Here is a 25,798-nt window from a genome sequence, read left to right on the forward strand (position 1 = left end):
TCGTATTTTGGCGTATCCGAGAGCGAAGGAATCATCGACCATCTAAATTCGAGCCATTACATGACTTTTTGCAAAAAAAAAAAAAAAGTTTTGGCCAATATTTTTAAACAAAACATAGTTAGTCATGTGACAATTACTTTTGGGAATGTTTTTGAAAAATGCCATAAAATTACGTCCAGCCGTCTGGAAGTGATGTTTCTGTCGGCAGACAGACAAGATGTCATTTCTTTTTTACGTTCTGCACCTTTTGAAGATCGTCTTATGGGTGCAATACATATATATATAGAAGATATTGAAAATATGTAACAATTGGAACATATTCTGGTGTCTTACTGTAGAATAGCGATTTACCGAATAATAATAATAATAATAATAATAGTAATATTAATAATAATATCCTATCAGATGTCAGAGTACCCTACATGGAATACAGACACCAAGGGAAGAGCGAGACATAAAAATAAAAGTGAAACATGGAATTATCAAAAGAAATAAATAAGGATTGAGAACGTAGGGTAGTCTGCATGCGTTAAGTGTAAGAAGGTGAAAATTCCTGTCCCAGTGATAAGGATGTCATGACAATCTCGGAAGTTCTATGGCTATGATTGCAATAGAATGGTTTTGTAAACGTATATTCGTTAATGATAGTCTTCCTTTTACTTTACGTGAATTATCAGGCGAACTTGCGTAACAGAAACATTCCAGCTTATTTACGAAGTTTTACGCAATGAAAACTGTTTTTATTAAAATAAAATATTTGGAAAGCGTAGGATGCTCTGTTTCCCTTCATCCACCTGAACTCATCCCTGCTCACGATCTCCTTCCATTCGCCCTACCAGTTCACAAAAACCGAAAGTGTGACGTTAATTGTGGAACATCCTGTAGTACGTATATCGGTCGATATCTGTTGCCAGTGTGTGCAGGAGAGAGAGAGAGAGAGAGAGAGAGAGAGAGAGAGAGAGAGAGCAAAACTCAATTTGGCGCTAACAAAAGAGGCACAGCCCCGGCTGGGTTTAGAAGAGAAAAAGAGAGGGAGAGTGTTCGGAGTTCTGTTGCCCGGCTTGGTCGGGATACGATAGCACAGAATGGAATGGGATACCATGGGATACTATAGGAGGGAATTGCATTTGCTCCTAGCGGGCAGCCTAAAGAGGAGCTGTACGAAGCTTCACGTTTCAGAAAACCTTAGTGGACAAGTACTGCAGTCCCAGCACTTGTTAGAGAATTACTATTATGCTCCGTACAAAAATATTAATAACATGTCACGATATTGTATGTTTCAATCGTTAATATATATATAATATCTAGGTTTACATTTCTTTGTGTTGATGTTACAATCAAGTACAGGGTGCCGCAAAAGTGCGTTAACATTTGTAAGGCAATACTTCACGGAATATTGGGCCGGGCTGAGTGGCTCAGACGGTTGAGGCGCTAGCCTTCTGACCCCAACTTGGCAGGTTCGATCCTAGCTCCGTCCGGTGGCATTTGAAGGTGCTCAAATACGTCAACCTCGTGCTGGTAGATTTACTGGCACATAAAAGAAATCCTGCGGGACTAAACTCCGGCACATCGGCGTCCCCGAAAACCGTAAAAGAAGTTAGTGGAAGGTAAAGGAATTAACATTTATTAAAGGAATATTGGAGGTAGAGAGGTAATAACTGACACACATGATTGGCATAACATGGGGTTTTATTGACACCAACAACGAGTGTACAAAGAGGCCAACAGGTGGCGCTGGACAGCAACACGTCAGGTACAAATGGCCACACATGCTTGGCATGACATAGGGTTTTTTGACACTAATAACGAGTGCACAAACAGTCCAACAGATGGCGCTGGACAGCAACACGTCAGTGATGCCCCATGAGATCCGGGTAGGCCTATTGATGTGAGAGAGGGCGTCAGATGCGCCTGCAATCGCGGCATGTTGTTACCAGAAAAATGAAGCTTTATTTACTTAATTTTGCTAGCAATAAAACCCCATGCCATGCTAATCATGTGTGTCATTCGTAAAGTACTGACTCGTCAAATGTTAACGGACTTTAGAGTCATCCTGTAGTTCATGTAGTACTGAACTTTTCTAGTCCGAGTTTTAAGATAAAATATTATTACAATGCTGGTTAGTGTCGGCGTTACGAGACGTCCTTCTTTACCTTTTCGAGCACCTCATAATATGCCTCGAAATTACACTAAAGTACGTTTATATCTCTTGTTTTAACATAAATATTTCATATGGAAGGGGCTCATCTGAAAATTTGTGTCACGAAATTAGCGATGCGAAATGTGTGTTACGATGTTACCTAGCAACCGTGAAGGCTGATGGATAGCCAGAACTGAGATCCATATAAAAGGCTCTTTTATCCAAGAGGTGAGCCTCCGTGGCTCAGGCAACAGCGCGCCGGCGTCTCACCGCTGGGTTCCGTGGTTCAAATCCCGGTCACTCCATGTGAGATTTGTGCTGGACAAAGCGGAGGCGGGACAGGTTTCTCTCCGAGTACTCCGGTTTTCCCTGTCATATTTCATTCCAGCAACACTCTCCAATATCATTTCATTTCATCTGTAATTCATTAATCATTGTCCCAGAGGAGTGCGAGAGGCTTCCGCAGCCGGCACAATTCCTATCCTCGGCGCTAGATCCTGACCTGGTCGGATAATTGGAAACAGGCTGTGGATTTTCATATTGTTTTGCTAGTGGCTTTACGTCGCACCGACACACATAGGTCTTATGGCGACGATGGGACAGGAAAGGCCTAGGAGTTGGAAGGAAGCGGCCATGGACTTAATTAAGGTACATCCCCAGCATTTGCCTGGTGTGAAAATGAGAAACCACGGAGAACCATTCAGGGCTGCCGACAGTGGGATTCGAACCCATCATCTCCTGGACGGATGCCCACAGCCGCGCGCCCCTGACCACGCGGCTAACTCCCCCGGTTTTTTATTTTCAAAGAGGTGTGAGCTTGCATTATGGAATCTAAAGACATAAAAACGTCTCTTTCGGAAATATGATGTGAGCTAAGAGGGAGCGTCAGTTATGGTGCCATTTTTAAATAGTCATTTATAATGCACTTTTGTTGCTGGAACGTTAAGGTATTATATACTTTTGCATTTCTGTATATGTATTTTTGCCTAGCCTATTGAAGGACAAAATTTGGAACCCAAGTGTCTCAGTTGGCAGCCCTGAAGATGGTTTCTCGTGGCTTCCCATTTTCAACCCAGGCGAATGTGGGGGGCTGTACCTTAATTAAGACCACGGCGACTACCTTCCAGATCCCAGCCCTTTCACATCCCCACCGAAAACATTTCGATGTGTTAGTGAGATGTTAAAACCACTAGGAAAGGGAAAAGAAAAAGTAATCAAACAAACAAAGAGGACTCACCTCATCACAGTCTAGAACCAAACGAAAACCAAATCAGTTAAGGAGCTAAGAAAGATGAAATGAATTAAACCGGGTAAGGAGGTGCAAGGAATCAGCTTTGGTCTACGAATAGGAAGTGTGCCGATATTTGTCTGAGAGTAAAAATGGGAAAATCACATTCTCAGGACAGCTGACGGTGAGGTACGAACTCACTGCCTTCCGAATGCAGAGCTTGACCCTCTTAGCATTAGCGCGTCAACATCCGCAACTACTCCACTTCGTAATGTATGTAAACACTATAAATACTTCTTTTCTTAACTTACTCTTTCCCGGTTTCACTAACAGATGGCGCCAGCGAACAGTATGCAGCGTATGAATGTGACAAATACGTCAGTTTGTTCGTCTGACATTAACCTATCAACACACGTCTGTGTTGTATCGTTCAGTGATCATGTCGACATTTGTGCCTGAAAAAGAACGTTTGCGGCATACATTGCTTTTCTTAATAAAAAAAATAAGGTTGTGGAAAGTCATAGTTTGCTGGTAGAAACTTATGGTGAACACGCTCCATAGATTAGAACACGTGAGGCATGGTTTCGACAATAAACGTGGTGATTTCAATGTGAAAGACAGTGCGCAGACCACAAAAATGCGAAAACGAGCAATTGCAGTCGTTATTGGATGGTGACCCAAGAAATGATTAATTTAAATCACGCATTGACCGAAAGACGGCCGGAATGGGCCAGAAGACATGACAAAGTGATTTTGTTACACGATAATGCGCCGTCTCACACAGCAAACCCAGTGAAAGAGACCTTGAAAATCGCTTGTTTGAGACATCCTTCCGCACCCGCCGTACTGCCCCGACCTGGCGCCATCTGACTGTTACCTCTTCGCATCAATGGGGCACGCGCTCGCAGAGCAGCACTTGAGCAATTTCTAGGAAGTTGGAAAAAAGCTCGATGAATGGTTTTCCGCAAAAGACAAACCGTTTTTCTGGCATGGTATTCATAACTTACCTGAAAGAGAGGCGAAGTGTGTAGAAGCCGATGGCAAGTATTTTGAATTTTAAAAAAATGAATTTCCCTTGAAAATTACGTGTTACCACAAGAACTGGCAAAAACGTATGCATACACCTGGTAAATGGGGTTCATGGCAATAAAAAATGTTAAAACGTTGGGCGCCAGATTTTAATTTTTTCCTTTTTGGAATTCTGCTCTATGGGCCGAAACTTCATTTTTACCCTCTGAAGAAATTCCATAAATAGTCATCAGTGTTCGCTATGGCGCTCAACGTGTTAACAAAAGAAAGGAAGCTGATTGCTCGTCTCCCCATCTTTAAACGTTTTCACTTTTAACCAGCCGCTTGTATTTGATCGTGGACTTGGTCACCTGCTATACACTTCCGGCCGGTCAACGCCATAGCTTATCCCGGTTAATCCGGAACTGTCATGGTGAGGATTATATAGCAGCTGCTGCTGTCAACAGCAACAGGCAGCAGCGCAGGATAACGACATCACATGAGAGGGAGGAGTGGGGGCTGGACTCCCCACCCCCCCGGAGCAGCTGAATGGGACAATCACATTGCACACACACACACACACATATATATATACAAACAGCCAGCGAACACTGCAGGGTACTGCAAGTGATTGCATTTTAAACTGAAAAAATGCTGCGTTGTGTAGGGGAGAGAAGAAACTAAATTATCCCACCAGTACTTCCATTTGCAGACATATTACTCTTTCTATCTAGTTTTATTTTCAGCTTATAGAACTGCATGCCTTTACAAAAAACAACAGCATAAAAGGAAGAAAGGTACATCAAAATGGAAATGAAGATTGAAGCATAAAATTATTAGATTTGCGAAGGCTACCGGTGGAAAAATAAAAATAAAAAATCGCTTTCAGAGTAGCGATGGAATATTAGTTTTGAACGAGAAAATAAAGAACAATATTTGGGTCCTATTTTCTCTATGCTTATGAAACATTCTCACCGCCTAGAGGGTGGCGAACCTACTCTCTATCCCGAGGCCCCGGTTCGATTCCTGACCAGGTCTTATGTCTTATGGCTGGCGATCATCTGAAGACAGCAGCCGTTCATGAATGGCCATGACCGAGAGACAATTAGGGTTTATCCGCGATGATTAGAGCCCGGATTTTTATGCATTAATAGGTTAGAATGCAAACTTACTGAAGCGAGTAGCAAGTAAAGTCTACTTTCACAACGATTATGCTATGGGGTTTGCATAAACACGAGGGGTACGACCCATCAGAACCCCTATAATTTATGTTACTCTTGCTACATTATGGAAGAGCGGGTGGCCGACACTTCCTACTAACAAAATTAGTTTGCAATCTAACCTGTTACTGCACAAAAATCCGGGCTTTAGTGATGATGTGACAAACTTTCAGAGATGATGGAGGACGACAAATGTATCACTTTGGGATAAGGAACCGTAGTCCGGAAACGTTCGAGATAAAAGTTATTAATAATCCAAGTCGTTTAACGTCTATCCGTTCTTAACAGACGCCGAGGTGTCGACATTTCATCCCGCAATAGTTCTATAACGTGCCGAAAGCTAAATGCATGGGGTTGTCACTTTTAAGCACCCTTTAAAGCCACCGGCCTCATTTGGGTTTGAACCCGTTAACTTGAGTTTAGTAGACCAACGCCGTATCCGTACGACAGAACTTTGTGCGACGATGCCACGAACATTTGTTGTATATTGAGCAGCTTGTGAAATTTGTGCAGGCAAACGGACTTAAATGAGTAGAATTTTGCATAACTTTTGACTCTATCGTTTCCGGAATATGGTAGAGCTAACACTGGAACATGCGACATGGAACTCTACCTACGAGAAACAGTCCTCTTTCAAGTAAAAAAAATACGTGTCCCTTTATTTTTAAAAGAGATTCCAAATATCTATTTCCACGTCTGTAATTTCTTCAGTTTTTGAGATATAAGTATCCTCATAAAATGAATTGAACTCCTTCACTTCTTTCCACCCCTCCGCCCCCCCACCCTTCTACTTAGCTGGACTTTCCGAAAACAAAAAATGCACGTTTTATTTATTTTTAAATGACATTCCAAATAGTAAATTTCACGTCTGTAACATATTAAATTTTTGAGATAAACTCATTTTAAAAGTTCGCCCGCTTGTTCAATTCTTTTCACATCCTGAAGTGGATGTTTTTAAACAAAAAATTCTAGTTTCTTTTTTAAATTTTAAAGGAGATTCCAAGTACCAACTTTCACGTCGTCTTCTTATTATTTTTCTACCGCTTTTCCCACACATGTGAGGTCGCGGGTGCGAACTGTGTCTCACATGTGGATTTGGCCCTGTTTTACGGCCGGATACCCTTCCTGTCGCCAACCCTATATAGAGGGATGTAATCACTATTGCGTGTTTCTGTAGTGGTTAGTAGTGTAGCGTGTTGTGTAAATATGGAGAGGAAAGTGTTGGGACAAACACAAACACCCAGTCCCCGAGCCAGAAGAATTAAACAGAGGCGATTAAAATCCCCGACCCGGCCGGGAATCGAACCCGGGAACCGAAGGCCTCAACGCTGACCATTCAGCCAATGAGTCAGACTACCAACTTCCACTCTGCAACACATTAAAGTTTTTGAGGTTTACTCATTTTTAAAATCACCCGATTTTCAGTTCTTTTAACCTTAAGTGGATTTTCCGAAAACAAAAATTACATGTTTCTTTATTTTTAAATACCGATTTTCATGTCTCTGAACTGTTCAGTTTTTGAGAGATAGATAGATTCATTATAAAAATTCACCCCCGCCCCTTTGTCACCTCCTTAGCGACGAGATATCCAAAAATCCTTCCCTATTGAGTTCCTGCACTGTAATATAGGTGTATCCCCAAAATGTCATTCCTTTATGTCCAGTAGTTTTGACTCGGCGATGATAAATCCGTCAGTCTGTCAGACAGGACATATTATTTTATATTGAACCCATAAGTTCTAGGGTTCAATATATACAGATATTTATGATCATTTAATTTTCGTAAAGGAAAACGTGGTTTCTTTCTCTCTTTTTTTCATTTTTAAACGTAGGCTTACAATCCTCGACAAGGGGCATATGAAAAGAAAAAGACACTTTTAGTGTTTGAGTCAAACGCGTACATCACTGAGAGTTTTATGACTTAGAATAATGTTTGATGTCTCAATTGACAAATAAAAGGAGAGGTTAATTGTTGCAAAATTCAAAAATTTCATTGAAAAATTGAAAAATCTGAAACGTTGCTTTTATGAAATAGCTCTTCAAAGTAAGGCAAAATTTGTGCTAAATATGTGACGTCACACGAATATTCTGTTATAAGATGGCGCTGTGTTTACTCGTGCGCTCAGTTGGAGGTTAGCTTTCGTTGTGAATACATCGTGTTCACTTGTATAGAATAACGAATTTAATAATGGAAAAGAAAGATTTGGTTAGGATGCGAAAGAAAAGAGTTGTAACGAGAAAAGTGAATGGTGAAGAAATCATTTCTAATAAGTAAATCTACGAAGCCCACAAAAGTCTGCGGCCGTTACAGTACTGTCAGCCTACCGCCAATAATTTTTCTACTCATCGAACTGAAATGCCCTGTGGCCTCCGGAGAGGTCTGGTGCAGGTCTTTTGATTTGACTCCCGTAGGTGACCTGCGCGTCGTGATGAGGGTGAAATGATGATGAAGACGACCAATTATGGTTAAACTTCCCCGACCCGGGACCCCAGTTACCAAAGGCCAGCACGCTAACCATTTAGCCATGGAGCCGAACTTCCTACTCATTAATATTCCTCCACTCCCTTGTGAATTCTTGATTCCAAAACTGCGTAGGTGAGTTAAAAAGAAATACGAATCAATGAATCGATTGTATGGTCACGAAGTACAGCTGAACCCTTGTAAGTTTGCAATTTAGCTTGCAAACTTGCAGTGTTCTAAGCCTTTTAATCCTAGAGGATTTTTTTTATAATTTGTCCTCTTTTTCTACCCCTACCAATTAAATTCTTGATTCCTAACTGCTCAGGTAGGTTTCCTTCAAACAGAATCTATGAATAAAAAGTATGCATTATTTCTTTTGAAATTCCCGATATGTTTCGGACACCTTTACCTTTTTCCTTTTTGTATTCCCGTGGGAATTTTTCATCACATACGGCTTAGAATCTACCTGCATGCAAAATTGGATCTTCCTAGGCCTTCTAGTCTTCGACAAATTCTTGTCTGAATAGAGGACAAAGGAACTGAGTAGTATTCAGTACTTGCTAGCTTTTCACGGGAGCAAGTTTGGATTTATCGCCATAGCCCTGATAAGATTTACCTGTAGAAAGTTATAATCATCCTGTTGTATGCAAGTTGAGTTTTACTACATTATAACACAATAACTCTTAACTTATTGGTAGTTAATTTTCAAATATATTATACCCTTGCAGACTATTTTGTAGTTTTTTTTAAACGCTCAATAATTCTTCCTTTCCCTTGACTTCCTTCACTAAAATGCCCCTGTTTGGCTTTCTAGGTGCGGCTTAATGTTTCATACACATAAATCTGCCTCGATCAGTACCCGATCTGCAGTTGCGGACACCAGTGGGGAGACTTCATTTTTAAACATGTTTTAACCTGTGGCCACTGACTTAAAACTACGCGGGTAAGCGACAGATGGTCGACACTCGCTTGCCTGTGAGCACAGATTGGCAACGCGGATTGTGCAGTGTTGTCTAGTCTACGCAAGTCCCCTCCAGGTTCACATATTCTTTAAAGTAGTTCTCTTTCCGATATTACACAATATATAGTATTCAAGTATTTAAAGGTATATTTTGAATCATAAACAAGTAAAATTTTTAATAAAACTGATACAGATTAATACGTAATCCGAAAAGTTCTTACCGTGTCCTGTGGCGCGCGCGACCCGAATGACCTCAGCTAGCGACATTTAGACTATATGGTCACTTTCCGGGCCATGTTTCAGGAAAAATAAAAGGCCCATGGAAACATGTTAAAAAAATAAGTTAGACGATGTTCTGCCGGCCCCGTGGTGTAGAGGTAGCATGCCTGCCTCTTACCCGGAGGCCCCGGGTTCGATTCCCGGCCGGGTCAGGGATTGTTACCTGGACCTGAGGGCTGGTTCGAGGTCCACTCAGCCTACGTGGTTAGAATTGAGGAGCTATTGACAGTGAGATAGCGGCCCCGGTCTAGAAAGCCAAGAATAACGGCCGAGAGGATTCATCGTGCTGACCTCACGACACCTCGTAATCTGCAGGCCTTCGGGCTGAGCAGCGGTCACTTGGTAGGCCAAGGCCCTCCAAGGGCTATAGTGCCATGGGGTTTGGTTGTTTTGGATGTTATACATTTTTATTGCCTCAAGAAAGAAAAACGTGGCCGCTTACTGAAAATGTCAATACACTCAACTCTCGATTTACCGTAATCGGATCAACCGCGTTGCGGCTTAACCGCGATATCAAAAACACTAAAAATGTATGAGTGTTAGGAGTTACAGGAATTACAAAGGGTCGGGATAATATTGCCAGGATGATGTTCTCATCAGCAAAACACTCATATTGAGAAACTTGAAAAGTAAAATAAAGGTAAAAAAAGTTTCTCGCCACAAAAGCAGAAAACCATGACTTGATTATGTTCAGAAACAGTAAAGTTAGGTAGTCTGAATATTTTTCTTTCCCTTATTAGATTCAAAGAAAAGTGCTATTTATTTTTCTTTTTATTAATTGTGCTAAGTGATACTTTTGCTGCAACGTATTGAGTCGGTTGATAAAAAACAATACAGTAGCAGCATTTATTATCATTTTTAACTGTACTTTCAGTACGCCTGTTCTATTTTTAAATTTTTGCGGAATAACCGCGATTTTACTTATCCGGGAAGCCTACATTATCCCTGTCAATTTAGAGTTGAGTGTACATGATTTCACGGATTTAAATGTTCTTGTACAATTTTTTATTCTTAATAACTATTTAAATTGGTTCGTGTGGAAAATAGTTATACCACTGAAATCAGCAGTCTGTCCTGAAGCTTGTAGTATAATTTGTTTTCCAACATATAGGAGATAACATCAGGAACTTGAGAAAGAACAAACTGCCTCGCGCTCCGAAATGATGTGTTCAATTAGTCATTTCTTCACCATTAGCTGCATAACATTGACAACAGTGTAATTTCTCTGTCCGGCCTAATTTGGTGGCCGCGAAAATAGATAATAAAAGTACAGTTTATAAAGATTCACTGTTCCTACCTTGATGCGTTTTGCCGGCTAGGTAGTCATCCTTACAGATAAATTTGTTGTCATCCAAGACGTAGAGTTCCTCCCCTGTGGACAGCTGTTTGCGGCACACCATACAGGTGAAACAGTTGAGATGGAACACTTTATCGCGCGCTTTCCGGACCAAATCAGACGGCGAAATTCCTTGCGAACAGCCCCCACATTTGGTGCCATACCGCCTGTGAAAAAACCAAAACAGAGAACTTATCAAAATAATTATCGGTAACAAGGTAAGCTTAATACAAAGGGTGTTTCAAAAATACAGGGTTTCATTCCTCGCATATAAATGAGGAAACAAGTGTACATAAAAATACTGTGCGTTCGAAAATGCGTACTTTCTTGGCCTACACGCTTTTTCAAGACTTTGTCCGTGAGCTTTATTGATAGTCATGCAGAAGGCTAGTCGGCTTGATACCTTTCCGTCTGTGCGTACTTAGACTTTTTCTCTCTTAGTAGCATGTAAGTTATTAGGAACGTTCTGCCATCTGTTGAATATATTTAGAAGCTGGGGAGGGTCAGAGACTCAAAGAGTATCTACCAGAGAATAGTATTAATAATAATAATAATAATAATAATAATAATAATAATAATAATAATAATAATAATAATATTGTATTTACGCCTCATTAACTACGTTTACGGTTTTCGGAGACGCCGATATGCCGGAAGTTTGCCACCGCAGGAGTTCTTTTAAGTGCCAGTAAATCTACCGACAAGAGACAGGCGTATTTGAGAACCTTAAAATACCACCGGACTGAGACAAGATCGAATCTCACATGGGCTCAGAGTGGTGGTGTTTATTGTTTTAAGAGCAAGTACAACTAGGCAACCATCCTCTATATAACACAAATCAATGAGAAAAAATGGAAGGGACCCGACACTTAAAAAAATGTATCAGTCAAAGGAAGACAAGGGCCACGAAGGGCGAGAAAATGGAAGCCTCCTTAGTCCTCGAGTGCTCGGAAAAGAACAAGAGTTGACCAAGGAAGGTCAGGCCTGGCACAAGTGGAAGCAATGCCAGGACTCAGCTAAGGGACTCGCGGCCGCCAACCCATGATCCCAAGTTGAGAGTCCCTGGGGCCCTTTTAATCACCTCTTAGGACAGGCAGGTGATACTGCGGGTGTTATTCTACCACCCCCACCCACAGGGAGTCATGGGCTCGGAACTCAGAAAACCACCGCCTTAATCGTCTGAGCCACTCAGCGCGGTAGAATAGTATTCTTCCATGGTCAGAGGAAGTGAACACTCTGGCTTGACATATAGTAATCAAACACGGCTGCATGCAATCACATTACTCAGGGTGAAAATCACATATATCAGAATATGAATGCAAGAATTAAACGCTTAGCAACTCGCTAAACATAGAATGTATTGCGGGCTAGGCTAAGCCTTCCTGCAGTTATTGGAGTGGTTATTTAATGACTTGATTTTAGGATTACTCAAAGTTGACTGACCGTAGATACCTACCAATATCTGATGATTCACTGGTAGGTAATTCCGGAGAAAATAACAAAAGAATGGAGCAAATCGGTCCAGTAGAACGGCCGATCGAACTGGACAAAGCAGTTTTTAGTAATTTTAATACATAGATTTATTTATTTATTTATTTATTTATTTATTTATTTATTTATTTATTTATTTACTCTACATTCACTTCATTAACTTATTCTTATATTTTAACTGTAACGAGACTACAAATAAACACTTCGAATTGGATATAAGGGTAAGGCGTAATATTTACACACGATATTCATATAATTCACACGAAATATAGATACAATATAGTCTCGATTATCCGGGTGCGGATTATCCGGTTTGCGGATAAACCGTGCACGTTTTCGCCTTATTAAAAATACTGTAATTAAAATCGAATACATTTGAATTTTAGAGTTTAACTGAGGCTGAAGAAAAAGAAAGTGATGAGAGTGTTTCTCCTTCTGTGGCTCTACAGTGTACAGATACCCTGTTGGATTATATGAAAAAAAGGGGGGAGGGGAGGGTGAATATGATGACGACATTGCTGCACGCAAAATCCGTCTCGAAGTAAGGAAGCAGATGAACAACTAAAAACAGAGAACCATTACAGACTTCTTCAGAGCACAACAATGTGTGTGAGTTATCTCCATAAATCGTCGTTGCCAGGACAAAACCTCCTATGTGATAATATTTTTTGGAAATATACTGACCCGCAGTGCATAGCGAGAATGCCTTGATACTGCGCCTTAGATGACAGAACCTTACCGGCCAAAGTTCTAAGCTAAAATATTTCTCATAATATGAGGTTTTGCCCCGGCAGCGACGAAATGTATCGTAGCCTACTTTATATGGAACTGTATTTGAAAATATTATAGAAGGCATTTTTCTTGCAATATACACATGCTTTTGGATTATCCGTGTTTTCCGATTATCCGTGTTTTCCGATTATCCGTGCCATTGACCCGGTCATTAGCCCGGACAATCGAGAGTATACCTGTATCGGTAGAGTGTCATGAATTTCGTGTAATTGTAACATGTAAGTATGTATCTATGTACGTACGTATGATATTTGTATTGTATCAACAGTCTGGCACGTAATAATAATAATAATAATAATAATAATAATAATAATAATAATAATAATAATAATAATAATCTAATTCATTGTATGTCCACGTATTGGAAGTACGACCCCAATCAGTTTTGGAAAGTGAAAATTACAAACTTTACTGGGACAGAAGTATCATCACCGATAAAACTACTGCCTGCAATAGTCCAGATATAACTTTTGTAGGTAAAAACTAGAAAATCTACTTCATAATTGACATAGCCTGCCCTCATCCCCACAACCTCCAATCAATACATACAGAGAAGATTTCCAAGTACACAGATCCGGTCACAGAAAATAAAACCATGTGGAAACTCAACAATCTTATTTTCTTCTACTTTATCTACCGCTTTCCCCACACGTGTGAGGTCGCGGGTATGAACTGTGTAGCACATGTGGATTTGGCCATGTTGTACGGCCGGATGCCCTTCCTGACGCCAACCCTATATGAAGGGATGTAATCATTACTGCGTGTTTCTGTGGTGGTTGGTAGTGTAGTGTGTTGTTTGAATATGAAGGGGAACGTGTTGCGACAAACACAAACACCCAGTCCCCGGGCCAGAAGAATTAATCAGAGGCGATTAAATCCCCGACCCGGCCGGGATTCGAACCCAGGACCCGCTGAACCGAAGGCCTCAACGCTGACCATTCAGTCAATGAGTTAGTCGGACATGTGGAAACTCAACACCGTTATCATCATTCAAGTAGTGATTGGATGCAATGGTATTATACCAAAGACACTACACAGGAGCATAGGAGCACTTAATTTCCTCTCACTTACAGAGAATTATAAAAGGCAGCATATAGTAAGGTTATTGGCATGAATCGCCCACCATATACAGTGGACTTTTTTTTTGCTATTTGTTTTACGTCGCACCGACACAGATAGGTCTTATGGCGACGATGGGATAGGAAAGGCCTAGGAATGGGAAGGAAGCGGCCGTGGCCTTAATTAAGGTACAGCCCCAGCATTTGCCTGGTGTGAAAATGGGAAACCACGGAAAACCATCTTCAGGGCTGCCGACAGTGGGGTTCGAACCCACTATCTCCCGAATACTGGATACTGGCCGCACTTACGCGACTGCAGCTATCGAGCTCGGTCTGCAGAGGACTAATGAAAATAGTCCACTAATTTATTTGTCAACAATGTAAGTACAGTATACGTTTACCGGTACGCATGAAGCATATGTGCGATTATTTTATGTTATCGTATGAAGAATGTACGTATATATACATAATTTCAGGATAAATGTGCGTAGTTACAAGTCCGTGCAATACTACAACTCTAAGTCTAGTTTTTTGACCCAATCAACTGCTTCATCCGATGTACGGTGAATGTCCATCAGCGTTCCTTTGAAAGCTCGAACTGGGCAGTCAGCAACAATGTGGTGGACTGACTGAGAAGAGGCCCCACAATCACAATTTGCAGAGCTAGTCCAACCCCATTTGCACAACAGATAAACACATCTGCCTTGTCCAGTTCTTATCCGATTGACGATTCTCCACTATCGCCTTGGAAGTTCAAATCCTTGTACACGTTTAGAAGGGTTCTCAACTAGATGTTTGTTGACTACTGAAGACTAATCCCACTGGGCTTTGATGTCGTGGATGTTCTGTGTTTGTAATATCTTGATGGATGAGTAGTTGGGGGTTCTGCTGAATATTTTTCTAATAATAATAATAATAATAATAATAATAATAATAATAATAATAATAATAATAATAATAATAAGTGAAACCAGAATGCCTTTATGCCAGCGAATGTCTAGCACTGAACTACAAGCTTGATAAATTAGAAATATTAGAAAGAAGAATTATAAGGAAAATATTAGGTCCTCCAAGAATTGCAGAGTTTTGGAAATTAAGAAGTAACAATGAAATTTACCAGAACGTAGAAAACATATCAGAAACAATAAGAAAAAGGAGATTGCTATTTCTTGGACACATTTACAGAATGGATGACAATAGACTAACTAAACGAATCTTCAAGTACCTTTGGGAAAAGAAATCAACTACCACCTGGATTCAAGAAGTCAAGAAAGACCTGGAAAGGAACAACATACGAGAAGAAGAATTATTGGAAAGAAAGATTTTTAGGAAGAAAGTCTTACAAATGGAAGGATTCCAAGGGAGGAAGGAAAAGAAAACAGGCACAAAGTGGACTGAAGACAGGAAAAAGAAACACAGTGAAACAATGAAAGAATACTGGAAGAAAAGGAAAGAACTAAGGAGGAACAATTGAAATTGTAACGTGGTCCTTAGAAGGCCGGAACGCAAGAAGAAGAAATAATAATAATAATAAAAGGGTCGGTTGGTGCATGCATTTCAGTGGGCTTGGCAGACTGATATGTAATAGCAACTTCTGTCTCGGTGAGGAAAGCAACGGGAAACTACTTCAATCCTCATTTCCCTAGTACTTCTCTTCAGTGATGCCTAGGCCATCTATGACAGCTGATGACAGAGCTGTTGAGGATCCAACCAGCAGTCTTAGGGCTGAAGACTGAACATACACAATAATAATAATTTCGTTCCCTTAAAATGTTAGGGAATTCTGGGATTTTGCTATATCAACAATAAAACGTAAGGCGTATTTCCTATCAACTAACACAACCTTATATTTCATTTATAGTTTTACTTTATGTCAAAGGGAAATTTCACACCATTTTTATACGAGCACAAGTGGCTTCAGTTTTATTATTGTAGGTCTGTGTAGAAATGATTCTAGAGCACATTAATATGTCTACTATTGATAATCTATTAAGTCGGACACGTACAGGGCGATGCCCCGTATGCCCTTGTTGCTCTGGTGGCGGCTGGTGCGATGTCCGGAAATAGCCACGAAGAGGTGAGGTAAAGGGAGAAGGGGGGGGGGGGGTGAACATTCCTCAGGGAATTGCTTGCATCTATCACAATGATAAGGATCTTGGATCCTGTATTTATAGCTGCAGAGCTTGAGGGCGGAAACGCACGAAACTACCCGAATGGGTGGTCCTTCTATAGAACAGAGACACACGGATACACGAAATTCACTTAAAATCCAATAATTACTTTCCTAACTTAACTACCTCTTCGTCGAAGAAACTGCTTTATTATAAGCTTCCAAAAATACGCGCCTAGTATCTGACGGCACCACTCTCCGAGTTTGTCCGTCTGTCTCATTGGCTAGACTGAATAATGGTAGAACGTAACCTACCGGTTGATCTGTCCAGCACTGCACTCATTTTATTAAAAGCTTAAGAAGTGATGCCGCCAATATGGTTTCACAATTAGCATTTCAAATACTAACGCCATGTCAGAAGGGAAAAGAACTAAGAGGACTAAAAGACATGTCGGGAATACAAAATTGGAACTTGTAGATCATTTCAAGTATTTATGACGTGTAAGGCCCGAATGTTGATCACTAAAAATTACGAAAATTTATGATAAAATGTAAGAAATGATGTTAAAAATGAATGTTTAATAACCCTTCAGAAAATATTACATTAGACACAAACTTACAAAGTACATAATATAAACCTTCTGTTCGGAGGCTGCTCGAAGACAAAGAAACAAAAAACATATTCAATATGGCCTCAGTTAGTACAGTATGAGCGGGTATTTTTTTATTTTACTCCATTCACCCTGCCTGCGCGTGAATTTCGACATTCCGTTTGACTCTAGTAAATCGAAGAGAGCTCTATTGGGCGGTCTATTACTGAATTTTCAACACACTTTGTCGGGAAAACAGCGGAAGCTCCTCCGGTAGTTTTTACATTCCAACATACGTCGAATATTGAAAGTGATGTTCTTTCCAACCTGTACAAATCCGACTACGTCTTACGCATATCGTGTTGGGATCCACTACTCAACACTGGAGCACTGACCTACAAATGAAGACAATAATAATAATAATAATAATAATAATAATAATAATAATAATAATAATAATAATAATAATAATAATAATAATAATAATAATAATAATAACATGCAATTCCCTTGAGCAGATACGACAAAATATATATAGGCCTATCTCAAAACGCAAAATTACGGCACTACAAAACAGTCGTCAATCCAGAAGCCCTTTATGCATAAGAAACTCTGACAATAATTGGAGGCAGATCACAAATTTAAAAATTCGAAAAAAAGAGGAAAATTCTCAGGAAAATTCTAGGACCTAAATGCGAAAATGGTATTTGAATGAAGAGAAAATCACAAGAAATCTACCAAGTAAGAGAAAAAATCACAGACACCATTAGAAAAATAAGATTAATATTCTACGGTCACCTGATTAGGATGGATAGACTAACAAAGAAAATACTAAATCACGCAGTATCTCTAAACAAACACAACAACTCGCTTACAGAAATAAACAAATATATTCAGAAAATAGGTATAAATTAATAAATCTAATCAGAAATCTCATAAACAAACACAATTTCTCTGATCAACCCAAAAGACAAGCTACGGGATGGAGGGAAGAACGCAAAAAGAAGTACAGCGAAAGGATGAAGAGATTTTGGAAAGACAAGAATAAACGTTGTGCTCCGTAGTTGGGCATAACAAATAAAAAAGAAAATCACAAAACACATAGTCCTGAGAAAACACCCCTCCACACAGGATTGATATAAGGAAGCGCATCCAACCGTAAAACTGAGCTAAGTCCTCATCGCCACCCTGACTGGGTGTGAGAAAAAGCGGTGGAGAAAGAAAGAAAGAAAGAAAGAAAGAAAGAAATAATAATAATAATAATAATAATAATAATAATAATAATAATAATAATAATAATAATATTTTTTCCCTTTTAAATGTTCAAACAGATAAACGAAATATTATTTTGGCTTACTGGCTATCAAACAGTCTGAGACAAGTAAAATAACAACCAAACATGTTTTGATTCGCAAAAAGAGTTTTTCTAAATCGTACTCGTGTATTGTCTCCGCTTCACTGAAAAGCGTAGAATCACGGAAATGTGTTTGGACTTAAAAGAAGCAGGAGCGAATACAGATTCTTTGATTGTCCACCACTTACTGTAGTAGCCTCTTACGATATGCAGGGCTACAGATAATATATCCTTTGGAAAGTAAGCGAATATATTATCAGATTTTGAGACATTTCGCCAGTGTATCTTCTTCTTCTTCTTCTTCTTCTTCTTCTTCTTCTTCTTCTTCCCTTTCTTCTTATAAACTAGAAATTGTGATTTTTTTTTCTACTGCTGAACGACGCAGCCCGTATAGGCTACCATGTCAGTTCCAGTGATCAGAGTGGTTTCCTTGAAGCATTTGAAATGTGGCTTTACCGTCGCATGCTTCGCTTCAGTTGAGTAGACAGTATAGGAAATGAGGAGGTAAACTGATAGATAAATAGATTTATTAACCACCAGCAGGCTATTCCCAGTTACAGATGGCTTACTACTTCCATAATCTATTTCCTACAACTAATTTATTATTTAGGCCTACATATAATTATATCTATACAAATAAATAAAATTGGATTGTCTATTTTTAATGTCAAAATAGCAGCATTTCAGCCTACTCAGTTTATATTAAAGCATATACGGTACTTAAAACTAAAAAAAACAATTTTTACAATTTTTGTCTGTCTGTCTGTCTGTCTGTTCCGGCTAATATTCGAAATGGTTGGACCGATTTTGACGGGACTTTCACTGGCAGACAGCTGATGGTACAAGGAGTAACTTAGGCTATTTTAAAATTTTATGTCTGTTTGTTTGTTCTGGCTAATCTCCGAAACTTTTGGACCGATTTCGACGGGACTTTCACTGGCAGATAGCTGATGTACAAGGAGTAACTTAAGCTACTTTTAAATTTGCAAAACGATTAGAGGGGGGGGGGGCAACGTGGGGAATATAATAATAAGAATAGGCAAAATATTGAATTTGTCATAGAGAGACGAGACAAAGCTCATTTTAAGCCCATTGATGCAAACAACAAAACTTGGTACGCCCTACGGGCACGAAAACCATGTCTTAAGGCCGTAAAACTACCCGTTATTGAGATGTTGGCACCACACTACTCCTGCTCTAGAAATTCGATAAAGAAACGACCAGCAGTAACCATGGCAACGTCAGTTGAAGGATTCAGCATCAGCGAGATTTGCCACCCAAAAATTTGGTACACATTTGTAAAAGTTACGAAATGTGCAATAATATTTATATTTGTGGTGCTATCTAGCGGCAGTATACTTACACTATAATTTCAAACTTGACAAATAATTTCTACGTACTTAAGTAAGTTCACCAGTGATATAAATATCTAATGAAGTCACTCACACCGATAGCATGAGTAACTAAAACCAGTTTCCGACAACCCGTACGAAGAACGGGTAATTTTGCTAGTATTACTTATAAATAACCACAAACTGTAATGTTAAAAAATTAACATCTTACAGTACTACATAGAGATCTATTATTTAGCCACATATAATACTGCCTTCCTAATTGTTTTTATATCAGAACAGAAGCAATCCACATAATCCCCAAAATTGTTCACTGTCCGCAGTGACTGTATTAACCACGAACTCCTGCGGTCTCACGAAAGGTGACACTGTGCCTGGTGTTTCGTGCCGGAACATGAACTGGTATTAGCAGCAGGAGCTCCGGACCATCTAGGCTATTATATTTGTTATGTATTTTATTGCGAGCATTGCGTTAGCACATTTGCAACGCAGCAGTAAATTCTCCACTTGGAGCTGTTGGCAAAACTCTCATATGTTGAAGAGGTCATCTTAATTCCGAAGCCCCTGTAACTCACCGACTTCATACATTTTACCTGCACTCTTTCTAGTGAGACAATCAAATATTGTTGGATGGTATCCAGATCTCGGTACCATATTCCACCCTGACCTGAATGTTCAGAGAATAAGCGCTGTGTTGAGCAGTTAAGATCGATCATATTACGAGGCACTCGGAAACTTACAACCTCCTGCAAATCATTATATAAGGGAAAAGAGGTTCTAGGAGACCGCACATATCTTGGCTGGTGGTACGGACTAACAATCATCTCACTATTCCGCGCAGCCGCCAACAAAGCTGTGAAAGCCAGAATGATCACCAAAGTCCGATGACAACGAATAAGGCACTAGAAGCAGAAAAAGGGTGTGACTGTTCTCCATTGGGTATGGTCGGCAGGTAGTGATGTACCGGAAACGGAGCTTCGGTCAATTGGTAGTGATAGCCTTGATCTCCTCTGGTCTCCCTCTGTCTTATCTTTTTTTCTCTTTTAAAGACTACTGTCTGCTGCCAGTCTGGTGTTAAGACAGTCTGCCCATTGTGTGTTCAAGACCTCGCACAATAAAGCCAGCATCATAGCCGGAGCTGACTTGTAGGTCTACTAACTGCTGATTATAGGACGATAGGACGCGAGATTTATGGCGACACTGAGTTACAAGTAGGATCTGGTAACTAGTGCCATCTGTGGTGCTATTCTAGAACCATTACATGCCCGATTTCCTATTTTATATTCAACCCATTTCTGCTCACCCGTATATAAAAATCCACCTTTCAGGCAAGCAACTCGTGTTGAAAACATCCTAGGGATATGAGCTACGAATTTTGGGTAAATAACATATAATAAAGTATGAGAATATATTCTGTATTTATTTTTAAACATTACAATCATTTTCTTGATCATCGTTATCCGATCGATTTCATTAGCAGTTTGCTTTTTTTTTTTACCACTACGAGCGCTAATGTGAGTCAATGCAGAGTTTCATTTCAGCCCTTATAACTAAAATCGGTGTGGACATTTTAAAAAAAAATCAAAAACGCCTGTGGGTATTGAACCAAGGAACACATTACAGAATGAATTATGTAAGTTAATTTGGCTACGATTTGAATAAAAAGTCCGTGACTCAGGCGGCATCGCGTCGGCCTCTCACCGCTGGGACTCCGTAAAGAAACGGGACAAGAGTTGAACAAACAATAATAATAATAATAATAATAATAATAATAATAATAATAATAATAATAATAATAATAATAATCGAGGAGACAGAAGTCTGAAGGAGTAAATTACAGTCCAGAGGAGCTGTTTTAATGCAAGTATATTTCTTAAAACTTTCTAATGCTTTTTTTCTAGCTTAAAGTATTATCAGATCATTGCCATGTATAAAATGCTCCTTGCAACAGAGATATCAGATTCACCTGAAATGTTCTGACAAAGTTTCAATATGTACAGTATTTAAAAACACTTCTGTATTTTATTACTACAGCACTTAGTTTTTCACATTTGAGAGCCTATTTTAGGCCCCTAAAATATATTTTAGCACCTATTTTTTCAAATACGAAAGGCTATTTTAGGCACCTTATATATATATATATTTGCTAGTTGATTTACGTCGCACCGACACAGATAGGTCTTATGGTGTCGATGGGACAGGGAAGGGCTAGGAGTGGGAAGAAAGCGGCCGTGGCCTTAATTAAGGTACAGCCGCAGCATTTGCCTGCTGTGAAAATGGGAAACCACGGAAAACCATTTACAGGGCTGCCGACAGTGGGGTTCGAACCTAGTATCTCCTGAATACTGGCCGCACTTAAGCGACTGCAGCTATCGAGCTCGGTAACATATATTTTAGTACCTATTTTTCCATACAAGAAAGTCTATTTTAGTCACTAAAATAATATTTTTGCACTTTTTACATTTGAGAGCCTATTTTAGGCACCTAAAATAATATTTTAAGCACCTAATTTTTCACATTTGAGAGCCTATTTTAGGTACCTAAAAATATTTTAGCACCTATTTCTTTCACAATTGGAAGCCTAATATAGGCACCTAAAATAATATTTTAGCACCTATTTCTTTCACAATTGGAAGCCTAATTTAGGCACCTAAAACAATATTTTAGCACCTAAAATCCCAGGTAGATGCGCCCATATCAGAAATTTCTTACAGTTTTAAAATTCAAAATTAGGGAAAAGAAGAAAGAAACTAAAATCGTGTGACCACCGTGTTAAAATTAAGCCGTCAAGCGTAAACCAGTAATAAAGTATCAATTTTGACACCAGTGATTTGTAGCAGGATAACATGTCTCCGCATCCTCTCGAACAATACATCATTTGATTTTTATCAGTTGGTAACAGTGCTTATTAGCGCCGTTGAACACAATAGGAAGTGCTGCTGCTACTTTCATTACAGTATCTCACTAGATCATCTTCTTGCAGGCATGTATCGGGGGGGGGGGGGGGGGAACAACGATGAGAAGTCCCCATTTCCATTCCACGTGACACACACATGTCAATTTAATTGAGGAAATCGATATCAGGACAATCGCTCTAGTTTCTCACACGAAAGGAAAAATACATACCTTTTATTTACAAAACTTCCCTCAGTTGAAGGTTGCCGCAATGGACAAAGCATAACGAAACAATGATGATGATGATGATTTTGTTGTTGTTGCTGTTTTTGTTTAAAGGTGCTTAACAGACAGGTCATCAGCCCCCTAATGGTATGAGATGCAATGAAATGAAACGATAATTATAAGTTCAAAATGTATCCACTGACTAAAATCTAAAACGAATGATCATGAAAAATGACTATGAATCTACAACAATCAGGGAATCAAATTCACAATGCCTCATTTTCTGAGACGATGCTTCTTGTCCGATGAGATCCAAGATCCAGGTCATCGGCACCTCATAATGCTACTAATTACTGGTAAAGCAGAACCATGGTGTTCCTCATATAGTGGTACCAATCACAGGTGATGCAGACGCATGGTGTTTCCCATATCGTCGGCTTACTTCTAAAACCTCGTATGTTACAATGTTCTTCCTACCCATTGTATTCCTTAACACTGGTCACGCCTCCCAGCTACTTAGTTATATGCAGTCCATCAGAACCTTTTTCGTAGTATTCAATTTCCTGTGCACTCGTGTAAAGGAAAATGGACCTTATCATACAGTATTTTAGGGATGTTGTTTTCATGGCGAATTTAAGCACTCCTACAGTTTGACGTATTTAAGGTTCATTTTCCTTTACACATAACCATAGGAAAATGAACACAGCGGAAATTGTTCTGATGGACTAGGTCCTATACATCCAATTTTGGCTGGGAGGCGTGATCAGTCTTAAGGGAGAAAATGGATAGGAGGTGCATTGGGAGATACGAGGTTTTAGAAGTAAGCCATCGATATAACGCTTATGGCTAGAAAATTTAGGTGTAAAGTTTGGTTAAAAATGTGCTTGAAAAATGCTTTAATTTAGTCGAAAAAGGTACAAAAAAAAGCGCAAATATTCAAACAAACATCACCAAGGACATAAAATTCACTCATGTTATCATGTGTTACAAATCTGGCCTAAAACAAGTCTCAGAACACAATGTTATTAAAATCACATGTCCAGAAAACTGCAAGCTAATAGTTAATCAATCACTGGGTTCATACTTAACCTTCAGATTAGTGCAGAGTAGGGAGCCTACGACCTTAGCGGCGAATTGAGGTAGCGTACTACTGTACATAGAACTAAGCTTTATAGGCGAAACGTTCGGTTTTTCTTGTTGAATTTTTTTTAGAAATGAAATTCGGTGAAGTATTAAATAAGTGAGAAAAGGTGCAAGAAAATTCAACTAAAACACAGTTAGGTGTGTTCATTTTATGTTTTCTTTGCAAGACAAGCTAATTTGGGCATTTTAATAGCGAAAAAAGAATTAAGGTGTAGCATCTAAAATTCTTACCTCTAATAATGCTACTAATGACAGGTAACAGAGACCCGTGACTGTGACAGATAATCTCATGGTTCGAAATTCATCATCCCTAGGTCACCCCTTTCAGTCGCCTCTTACGACAGGCAAGAGATACCGTGGGTGTATTCTTCACCTGCGTCCCCCACCCACAGGGTTTTGAAATATGTAATTTCAGTTTACAATTATAATTTTGTTGATTATATTATTATAACGTCCTTAAATTACAAGAGTTATAGCATGTAGCAATAATTTCTGAGCAATGAAATTGAACCTCGTAAAGCTAAAAAAAGAAATAGTTTGCAGTTCTGGAACGTCTGTTTCCCAAAATTCAAAATGAATGAAGGAATAGTCCCTCCAACCCGTACCATTAATCCTATCACTTTAATGTCCTTAAATCCTGTGGGTGGGGCCGGTAGAACAACACACACGGTATCTCCTGCCTGTCGTAAGAGGCGACTAAAAGAGGCCCCAGGGGCTCTGAATATGGGAGCATGGTTTGCGACCACGGTGCCCTTAGCTGAGTCCTGGCATTGCTTCCACTCACTTATGCTAAGCTCCTCACTTTCATCTATCCTATCCGGCCTCCTTTGGTCAACTCTTTGTTCGTTTCTGACCCCGACGCTTTTAGGGCATTTGAGGCCTAGGGAGTCTTTCATGTTCACCCTCTTCGTGGCCCTTGCCTTTCTCTGGCCGATAGCTTCATTTTTCTAAGTGTCGGGCCGCTTCCATTTTTTTTCCTGCGATAAGTATTAATAGAGGATGGTTGGTCAGTTGTACTTCCTCCCAAAACAATAACCAGCACCACCACCATCTTACTTGTACCTGTGAAATTAGGAGTTTAGGTTTTTTTAAAGTTCGAACCGAGGGAAGTTTCGGGAAATGGAAAACTCATACTCACGATGACGCACGAATCGTGATGTTAAAAAAATGCAAACACGTAGTTTTTTGTTTAGTGTAGTGGAATGTGGAATACAAACCACAGATATGTGACTTTTCATTTCAAAACCGTCCAGCTCAGTAGCCAAGTGGTTAGCAAGCTGGTCTACGGGGTCCGGGGTTCGATTCTCGGTCTGGTCGGGGATTTAAACCTACATTCGTTAATTCGTCTGGCTTGGGGTCTGGATAGTTCTTGATGTCTTCAACGTTAGAAATCATCTTAGGTAGGACGCCTATAGGTCGTCTATTTGAAAAAGTTCTGCATCAGACCTCTCCGAAGGCCACACGCCATTATTATTATTATTATTATTATTATTATTATTATTATTATTATTATTATTATTATTATGGAGCCTCCGTGGCTCAGACGGCAGCGCGTCGGCCTCTCACCGCTGGATATCGTGGTTCAAATCCCGGTCGTTCCATGTGAGATTTGTGCTGGACAAAGCGGAGGCGGGACAGGTTTTTCTCCGCGTACTCCGGTTTTCCCTGTCTTTCATCTTTCATTCCAGCAACACTCTCCGTTCTCATTTCATAGCATCTATCAGTCATTAATAAATCACTTTGGGAGTGGCGACCCCATCGTGCTAATAGCCTATATCTGTTTCATTCATTACATCCCTGACCCGGTCAATGACTGGAAAACAGGTTGTAGGTTTTCATTATTATTATTATTATTATTATTATTATTATTATTATTATTATTATTATTATTATTATTATTTCTTTTTCGTATCTATTGTCTTCTCTGGGCTTTGATATTTTACCAGTGCCCCTTCATTTGTCGCCGGTGTGCCTCTTTTCTTTCCTTCGCCCACGTCTTTCCCGTCTTCAGCTTTGGCCTTTCTTGAAAAAACTGGTGGTCTTTTAGTTTCCTCCTGAGAGGGTTGCGTTCTTGTATATAAGTTATATCTTTCATAAGGGATCCCCATCTCCTGTAGGTCCCTTCCCACCTCCTTGAACCAAGTTGGCTGGGTTTT

The 25,798-nt window shown here is 39.7% G+C and overlaps 1 protein-coding gene across 1 annotated transcript in view; it reads right to left on the reverse strand.

Annotated features, from left to right (window-relative positions):
• The window catches only part of Lim1 (LIM homeobox 1), a 401,359-nt gene that overhangs the window by 137,621 nt on the left and 237,940 nt on the right, over nucleotides 1–25,798 (reverse strand). The window contains exon 3 of the mRNA XM_067158717.2: nucleotides 10,594–10,799. Coding sequence (XP_067014818.2) covers nucleotides 10,594–10,799 — 206 coding nt within the window. The remainder of the gene's footprint in view (nucleotides 1–10,593; nucleotides 10,800–25,798) is intronic.

Source organism: Anabrus simplex, chromosome X (assembly GCF_040414725.1).
Source record: "Anabrus simplex isolate iqAnaSimp1 chromosome X, ASM4041472v1, whole genome shotgun sequence".
Classification (NCBI taxonomy): Eukaryota; Metazoa; Arthropoda; class Insecta; order Orthoptera; family Tettigoniidae; genus Anabrus; species Anabrus simplex.